Below are 9,485 nucleotides of genomic sequence, written 5' to 3' on the forward strand. Positions count from 1 at the left end.
GCTAGAAACATTCACCCTATAACTATACTTTCTCACTGCCTGCCACCTTTTCTTTCTTTGGCAAGAGATAGTTATTTCCTGAACTAGAATCAGTGGGGAACAAGGATCGCCTCAGGGTTGACGTGGTAAATTTTATGTATATCAATAAACACAGGAACAACAAATTTAAGAACACTGAATAATTTTACTTTTGGAATTAAGGACAATCTTATACACCATTTTCCATAACTGGTACAAACGTTTTGTACACAGGCTGAACACCCACTGCCGACTGTGTCCACTCGAGTACTCCCATGTGTTTTGACCTGCATTCCAGATCCCTTGCCGACATGGGAACCTCCACATGTGGCTTGCTAGCGGGGGACCCTTCACCCATCATCTGCTGGCCAGTTCAAGTTTCAAGTCAAACAGTTACAGGGGTTCTGGACTGGAATAACCCTGAAGATGGCAACTGCAGTGTTTGCCAAATCACTGGCAAATCTTAACAATCAATGCTGCTTGTATCAAACTCTAGCTGCAAAAATCAAATAATAAGAATTTACATGCAGTTAAACAAAGTGTTATGAAACTGTTGTTAGTTTTATGTACAGAGAAAAGTAAGCCGTGAACATTATAATGAAACTTTCCAAGTGATATGTGAAAATGGCATTTAGACGAAGTGAAACAGTGTTAAAGATCATCTGTATTTGCTAAGTACAAAACAAGATAATTCCATTTCAGTTCATAGAATAGTTTAGAATAATGTATTTAATTAAATGTGTATTATAGCTATCTTCTTCTTCTTTCTCTATATTCTCTTTTACCCATAGGGGTCGAGGTTTATTTATTCATTTAATTGAACTGTAAGGACTCCTTGGTGAGTGATCAGCCCGACGCTAGACATCTACCTATTCAAACACAGAAAGACGCAGACAAACGTCCATGCCTTGAGTGGGACTCGAACTCACGGTCACAGCAGTCAGGCGCACGAGGATCATGCCTCAGACCGCGTGACTACTGTGGCTGGCGTATTATAGATATCTAGTAACTAAATTTTATAAATGAGGAAGCAAGGTCAAGATTTCACAACTGTTTCATACACAATCAAGTATCAGACTAAATAAATCCAATAAGCAAGTTGCCAAGTACTTGTATCAACATACTTTAATGCTCACAGAATATTATTGTTACAAATAAATTTTCTACCATTATGACAAAGATTCAAACACATATTCAATATTATCATGTAAATGTAACTGCTCAAAATATGAAAATGCAATGTGTGTTGCATTGATAAATTTGACTTTACAGCCAAAGTTACTTCAGTGCATGTTGCTGGTGAAAACATGATTCATGCGTACAGTAGACACCATTTCATGAATCACTCATATTATACGAGGCTCGTCCACAAAGTAAGTTTCCCTGGGGCCGTTTACAGAAACAAAACACAATTTCATGGAAATATTTATTGCAACAGATACAGCAAGTGTCCAGCTATTTTTCAACATATTCGCCACCGGAATTGAGACATTTGTCATACCGTGGGACCAACTTTTGAATACCTGTGTCGTAGAAGTCTGCCGCCTGGGATTGGAACCACTGTGTGACAACCATCTCCGCCTCTCTGTCATTCTCAAAACGCTGACGCTGACCGGACAGGAATTTCTTGAGGTGTAGGAAAAGATGGAAATCACTGGGAGCGAGGTCCGGGCTGTAGGGTGAATGATTAAACACCTCCCAGCTGAACTCCTGCAGGAGACTTGCTGTCCGTCGAGCCGTGTGCGGCCTAGCATTATCACTGACCGCACTTCACAGTCGGCGGGAGCTGGAATAAGAACCTCCACCTTCAACAGCTGCAACGATGCTACTGTGAGAACGCGGGAAGTACCGTTAGTGCATGCGCCATGCTACGTCATTGCTCTATCACGTACGCACAGTCGCTTCGCGCAATATAAGGTTTTCTAGCTGTGGGACGAGTGGGAAACTTACTTTGTGGACGCGCCTCGTAATATGGGCCTTAATGATTTCAGTTATGAATTTCAAGTACAAAAGAACTTTTTGATGAGTGTATTCATAGATTTATATGTGCACATATTTTTAAATTCTACCATCAGCTATATCTCTTGTGGAAAATTATCATTTCAGCTGGCCTGATGTTTCATAATCAAGGGTTAATATTCCTAAGGATGCTTTTCCACAGATTGCAAGAGTAGTGTGATTTTACACTCTCTGCCAACACCTTTCAATCAAATATGTTGCATGCCTCCCAACATAGATTAAATGGCTACCTATTTAAATTTCCACAAGCCTAAAGGTGCCTATGAAGGCCAACCAATCTGAACCACCACACAGTGGCTCTCAGTCCCCTTTTGTCAACACAAGTTAGACCCCCCCCCCCAAAAAAAAGAGAGAGAGAGAGAGAGAGAGAAGAAGAAGAAGAAGAAGGAAGGAAGGAAGGAAGGAAGGAAGTAACATACCATACTTTTATTCTAAAACTTGTGAAATGAAGAAAGGTGTCTTGCAACATGTCTACATATATCACAAATGCAATACTGAGAGAAGAGTGTTGGAATATAATTCATCAGCACTGTTAATGTATAACATGTGACTCTTCCATTAACTACTTGTATCAAATGACAGGTAGAAGTGTAGGAACTCAAAATACACTATGGACAAAGTCAAGTATGAAAGACAATACTTTTTTTTCTTCTAAGGTAACTCTCATGATGTGTCAAAAAGTGTTAATAACAGAAATGTCCATATCATAACCATTTTAATATCATCAGACTGTAATCACATTTTCTCCATCCAAACTCTGTTTTAACATGAGGTCAATGACATTTTAAGGAACGCTGCTACCAAAAGTCAGCAATTAACAACAGACTGGAGAAATAAGTAAAAGTGTAATTTTCACATTCATGGTTATTAACCTCATTTTTCAATTAAAATTCAACAAGCTCCATAAAGCCCAATAAATTTTATGAAAGGAAATGAAAATTAAGCTAGATTTTACACATTACTACACATAACTGAGAATCTGATGGTTTATTTTCTACATGTTACTACAAACTCCAAACTGGGAACCTTTCAGTTCCATAATCTCACAACACACATAACTCACAAATGACTATTAATCAGATTTCTTGCTTCATAAAACATAAATAATGTCACAACAATATCAGTTATAAAAAGGATTGTACGTAATCCAATGTGCTTTAGTCTGTTGCTGGGCTTTCTGATGGGATGTGAACAAGGATTTAAATACATCAGTGGCTTCTGGGTCACTGGCCACACTATATGAACTTCTCGTCTTCTTGAATACTGGATCTTCAATGTCACTCCCCATTTGTCTCTTAGTGGGTAAGGAAGATTTCATACCTGTAATGAAAGAAAAATAACATTTAGTTTCTCAGGAAAATACAATGTAAATCTGCATGTGTTTAACTCAAGCTCTAAAAAGCAATAAGCAAACTCTTCAACCAATTTCCTTCTAAATAACCCTTCACAAGCTGGTTTATAACATACATGTGAAACACAGTCTATTCAGTCTTATAGACAATTTACCAAAGTTTTAGAGGAATGTAACCACCTACAAGAATGCATGGTGTTACTTTGTAGATGATGTGAATTCACAATGATTAATTACATTATTGCCACTTTCCAAAATCATCCAATATAATATCAAGTACACTTTAAACTAACAACTACATAAAACTCTAGAAATGTAGTTAGATGCCATCAACATACAATTCAGTTTATTGTCACGCTTCAGTAAGAACTTTGGATGTGATTTCTCATTTTGTAATTTTGATTTCTGTCTTATTTCCTCTCCACTAACAAACGAACTGGTTTCTTTTTCACAATCATGGACTCTGCTTGACAGATCTGATGACTTCTTTGTAATGTCCTGACTATTATTCGATGTTTCTGATGATGAAGTTGTTTTATTACCTTGCCCTTTGTATTGTGCTTTTCGAGCTTTGTTTCCAGCTTTTAAGCAGGCCTGGCGAGCCTCCAGCCTCGTACTATTCACTTCCAAATCTTCAGGCGTTGGATTCAGGATTATAATGTCATCCTCCGAGAACGGTTGCTGGCACTGTATTAAAATGTAAAATAAGAAAAAATTAGCTCTCTGCGATATATAAAAATATTTACATTCGGTAGGTAAAACCAAGTCTTAATACACCACCCCCCAAAATGATAATTAAAACTGCCGCCAAGAAAACAAAACTTTACAGTAATATGTAGAAGCAAAATATAAAGTTGTTCCCTTGCCTTGAATATGTGTAAACATGGAAGTAAGGCACATGAACACTAGATGGAGAAAAGTGAACAGCTTCACACTCTGGCCACTTCAATCCTTGGGGAAAGAGTTACCAGTTCCCACTACATAAAAGACTGGGGTAGCCAGTCCGGATGTAGTAGCAAGGAGAAAATCTGAAGCTGTCTTGCCAAATGCCATTCATTAGCATGTGCTCTTCTATAGTTTGTACCAGTAAAGTCTCACTCTACAACATATTCACAGAAGAAATAAATAGATTTCTAGGACAGGGACATTACAGAAGTGTATCATATGTAATATAATAAAGAACAAAGTATGAATATAAAGTAATGCTTATGCACCTGATAGTACAGCACTAACAGTAGTGAAGCCAAACTCAACGAGACATTTTTGTGTGTTCTTTATAATGGATAAAAGATTGTGCACTAGTTGCCTTAAAGTTATTTCATGTTCTTTCCTACAAGAAAGAAAAATAACATTTGGTATTATTGATACCAGAATACAGTCTGACTTATTTCACTCAGAGATTGAACACAAATTTCAATATCTTATGGCAAGTCCAGACTAACAAACTACATCTTTTTTATTCAGTTGTTCACAAAACTCTGTGATGTTATGGAACCCACAGGCATTGCTGTCCCCAAGTGATTTTTAATTCTGTATGAGTCTGTTTTGTTCCAATATCTACTGAATTTAAAGTTCCTTATTTATATGTGGTGAAGAGGATACACACAAAGACCTTATTAACTAAATAACAGATGTAACAGTTGAAATATCAATAACTCTACTGAGCAGAGTCCTTGAGAAGCAAATGATACATTCAGCTAGTCAAAAAAAAACTATATCCCTTATGGAACCTCAGTCAGTGTTCATTACCATGTTCACAAAAGCCTACCACTTTCCCCTATCTTCAGCCAGATGAATCCAGTCCATACCCTAAGACTATTTCCGTGAACTAATTTCAATATTACCCTCTGAATTATAACATGGACTGTATTTTCTCAGTTCAATCTCTTACTTTTGGCATGAATTATTTATATTCATTACTTCATTCCCCCAGTCCACACATTCAACATAAAACTGAATTCCTCTGGATCATTCACTGTAGGTGTACCCAGTAACTGGCTAAGCTGTCAAACACCTGGTATCTTTTCACAGGTTATATAAAACTACTTCAACAATTATGAAGCAGACAGGATGTAGTTATAATTAAACCTGTGCACTAAGGCAAGTGAAGGAGACAAACATCTCACTCAGAACAAATACACACATATTTAGCCATGTTAGGAAATCATGAAATAAATGTAATATACACTGTGGGAAGTCAGACAGGCTTGTTTGTCAGATAACCCACTTAAAATGGAAACATCTCAGCAGGAAGAAGAAACATCCAGTTTAAAGACAGTTATGGTATGGCTTCAAATTACCCAGGGATATCTACACAACAGTAACATGGAGTTACACTAATTTATTCCTGTGGACATAAAACAAACACACCTGCAAAATCCTTCATGCTTCACTTACAAAATACTTCCACATACATTATACAAGACTGAGGAAACAAATATACATTTTATCATGCTGCCTTATCAAATTTTATTGTCTATCAAACAAAGAACTTGAAAGCATGATGCATATTCTGGTACCACCAATATTCTTAGACTTCAATCCCCAAAAAGAGAAAGAAATTATATTCTTGCCATATTATCTTGATAATAATTTCAATAGTTTCTTACCTTGAGGCACAGCTTACTCTTCACTTCTTTGAGAGCTCTTTCTGACATGACACAACCACATCCCCAGAGGAACACAAATCGAAACTTCCCATTCATCTCAATTCCAACCACTGGGCAGATGTATGGTGCTAAATGGCAATCAATATACTCATCGCCCTTCTCCGCTGATGGCTTAAATGCTGGATTTGGAGTAAGCTTCAGATCTTTAATATCCTGCAAGGCAAATTTCAGTGTCTTTAATTATAAATACATTTCCTCTCATAATACATGACATCTACATCAAGAATAAACAATACATTGAGAAAATATATAGACTACAGTACTTAATTAAGTTGAAATAGTCATAAAACTGAGCTGTGGGGACAGGACAGGTTATACGTATTACTCTTGTTAAGTATAGGGACTCAACAAACTTAAAACTCACTAACTGGTACATGTTATCACCATTTTACATGAAGCTTCATGGTATATAACATCATTTCAGCAGTGCTAAAGAGGTTCAATCACAGTGTCACTATATTACATACCAGCTCTAAAATATCATCAGTTGAATTACATATCCACATGGCTAAGAATTTAGAATGACTACTGACTACGGCAAGTAACATATTTGCTTTATAAATACTAACCACAGGTAAGAATTAACCGACTGATAAACAAAATACTGTGTAGTATTTACTTAATGATTCTGTTCACTTCTGTTCTGCACTACTACCTCTTTCCAAACATCAAATTCTGGATATAACCTTAAATTAGAAACTGATATAAGTCCTAACTGAATTTTATTTTTATTTTATTCAATATCTTATATTCTTTAGGAATTCATAAGTTCCTGTCTGTTACATTATAGCTCAATGTTTAATTCTTTCCTATTAAAAGAGAATTTTTGAACACAAATAACTGATGAATGAATGTACTGCACATACATGGGAATTTGACATTAACTTTGATTTTAACTCTACCAAACAAAGGTGTAACATAAAACTGTAATTTTTAACTTTATTAAGTGAAGAAATTTTGCTCATAATTGTATTTATGTGCATTCTATCAATCTACCTATTAGTAGCTTAACCCAGTAGTGGGTCATCACCGCCTCCTTTCGATAGACAGAATGTGTATTAATGCAATGATATTTCATCATAATCCAGCTTATATTACCTATTTTTAGTTCAATGTTTATAATCTTTACCTTCAACCTTTTGATGTGCTGTGGGAGCACAGGACTCTTGTTCAACAGGGCATCAATCACAGCACATTTGTTATAAAATTTGCCCAAGAAGCACGATACTACCGGTGGTTCAAACACCAGCTGTGTGAGGCTGCAGGTTCTCCACAACCAAGCATTTTTCTCGTCTTTCTCCTGCAAATGTAAAGCAATCATATCAAATTATAAAATGTGAAAAAGGAACAAATCAAGTACGAAGAATACTTCTCGGGCTACCAGCCGAGGACGAAGATAATTCTTGAAACGCTTGTGTTCTCTTCATTAAACCACCATACATACCTGGTGGCCCGAGAAGAATTCATTATACATAACCTCAGATCTTATAACAAAGTACCTTGCTGAAGCAATCCCTGAAACCTTTCCAAATTTAAGTCTTATGTTTATAACAACAAATGCAATTAAAAGTACAATGAATTCTCTCAAATCAAAATATTCATGTGGTTATGATGAAATATCTACAACATTACTAAAAAGTGGCACAGACCAGATTAGTGCTCCTCTAACTTATCTGTGCAATCAATCAATGGCAATAGGAGCTTTCCCAGAATGACTCAAATATTCAAAAGCTAAACCTCTATATAAAAAATGTGAGATATCTTGCATGTCTAATTAGAGACCAATTTCATTACCAACAGCATTCTCTAAAATATTTGAAAAACTTATGTATAAGAGAGTAAGTGATTCCTTAAACTTGAACGTCTTTCAAGGTGAACAATTTGGATTTAGAAAAAAAATCTTGACTGATAAAGCCCTGTTCAATTTTACAGATGAAATCTTAAGGGCATTAAATAATAAAGTCCATGTTGCTGGAATATCTTGTGATCTTGCTAAAGCATTCGATTGAGTAAATAAAGAATTATTACTATTAAAACTAAATTTTTATGGAATTCAAAATATAGCTTGTCAGTGGTTTAAACCATACCTTCATGACAGAAAGCAACAAGTAGAAATAAAATCATCAAATTCAAATGATAGTACCTACTCAAATTGGGGCATTGTAAAACATGGAGTGCCCCAAGGTTCAATACTTGGTCTTCTGCCTTTTCTCGTATATACCAATGAACTGCCCTCAACCATCAACTCTCATTCTAAACTTATACTCTTTGCTGATGATACTAATATTATTATTTCATATCCAGAAATTGTCTGTTTTTAAAATTGCATAAATGATGTCTTTGCTAGCTTGAACTAATGGATTAAAGCCAATAAACTCACATTAAATTGTGACAAACCAAAATTCATGAAATTTTGTACTAACAACAGAACTTGCGTAAATCTAAATATAGGGCATGATGATAAAATAATCGAGAAAATAGAAACAATTAAATTTCTTGGCCTACAAATAGACAACAAATTAAACTGGAAAACACATATTCAATACATTATGTTTTGGTATAAGTACAGTTGCAGCACTCATGAAAACAGAACCTTTAGAATTAGTTTGTTTTGCTTACTTCCATTCCATCATGTCATACGAGAATAATTTTCTTTGTAAATTCAATGGACAACAAAAAAGTATTTCACACTTAAAAGAGGATCATTACAGCCTCTTGTAGGGAATTATTTAAGAAGTTTTAATATTCTTCCACTACCCAGTGAATTCCTGCTCTCAATATTATCATTTGCAGTGGATAAAATGGAAAATTTTCAAACAAATTCAGATATCCACAATATAAGATACAGATACAACCTTCATCTGACAAATTCTAACCTCAGTAAATATCAAAAAGGAGTTTACTGTACTGGAATTAATTTATTCAATAATCTTCTACCTACTATAAAACGTTTAAATCACGATATAAAAATGTTCAAGGCAGTGTTAAAAGAGTATCTCCTATCTCACTCCTATTCAGTAGAAGAATTTATCAATAAATGTAAGTAACAATGGTGATGGTTTCTCGTCATAATTATTTTGCTGCAATACTGTAGTTTAAGATATCTATAAATAGCTGTTATAACTATGTATTTATATTTGCACTAGAAACAAGTATTGTATTTGTGTTATGTCATTGGCTTAGACCATGGAATACAAATAAATTATATTGTACACTTACTTTCACTGGCTTCTTTTTTGTATTTACCAGCTCAGCTCTTTTGGGGATAGTGCCCCCATCACAGCCCATATTAAGGTTGTTAATTTATTAAATTAGAACTACACCAGAGAAACCTCACCACACACTATCAATGATCAACACTTACTCTTACTAGGTAACAGCAACAATGAGAAGAACTAGAACACTCATGTCATCACTTTGCAGCTTGA

The 9,485-nt window shown here is 35.3% G+C and overlaps 1 protein-coding gene across 1 annotated transcript; it reads right to left on the bottom strand.

The window, feature by feature from the left end:
• Positions 1 to 1,125: 1,125 nt before the first annotated feature.
• Positions 1,126 to 9,485, bottom strand: LOC147874768 (replication termination factor 2-like). The gene is made up of 5 exons (XM_087343267.1): positions 9,277 to 9,485; positions 7,187 to 7,357; positions 5,998 to 6,210; positions 3,931 to 4,075; positions 1,126 to 3,357 (listed from the first exon to the last, which is right to left on the bottom strand). The coding sequence occupies exons 1-5, from the start codon at positions 9,343 to 9,345 to the stop codon at positions 3,158 to 3,160; spliced, it is 798 nt and encodes a 265-aa protein (XP_087199393.1). The 5' UTR covers positions 9,346 to 9,485; the 3' UTR covers positions 1,126 to 3,157.

This window comes from Zootermopsis nevadensis, unplaced genomic scaffold (genome assembly GCF_977971745.1).
Source record: "Zootermopsis nevadensis isolate Lab colony 2312 unplaced genomic scaffold, Znev_1.0 Znev_ptg000005l, whole genome shotgun sequence".
NCBI classification, from domain to species: domain Eukaryota; kingdom Metazoa; phylum Arthropoda; class Insecta; order Blattodea; family Termopsidae; genus Zootermopsis; species Zootermopsis nevadensis.

What these genes read in the sequence shown, in the direction of transcription:
- LOC147874768 (XM_087343267.1), bottom strand. Translation starts at nt 9,345, where the DNA reads ATGGGCTGTGATGGGGGCACTATCCCCAAAAGAGCTGAGCTGGTAAAT. An exon ending in CAAAAAAGAAGCCAGTGAAA is followed by an intron (nt 7,358 to 9,276) that starts GTAAGTGTACAA and finishes TTACATTTGCAG; the next exon opens with GAGAAAGACGAGAAAAATGC. An exon ending in AGAGTAAGCTGTGCCTCAAG is followed by an intron (nt 4,076 to 5,997) that starts GTAAGAAACTAT and finishes ATTTTAATACAG; the next exon opens with TGCCAGCAACCGTTCTCGGA.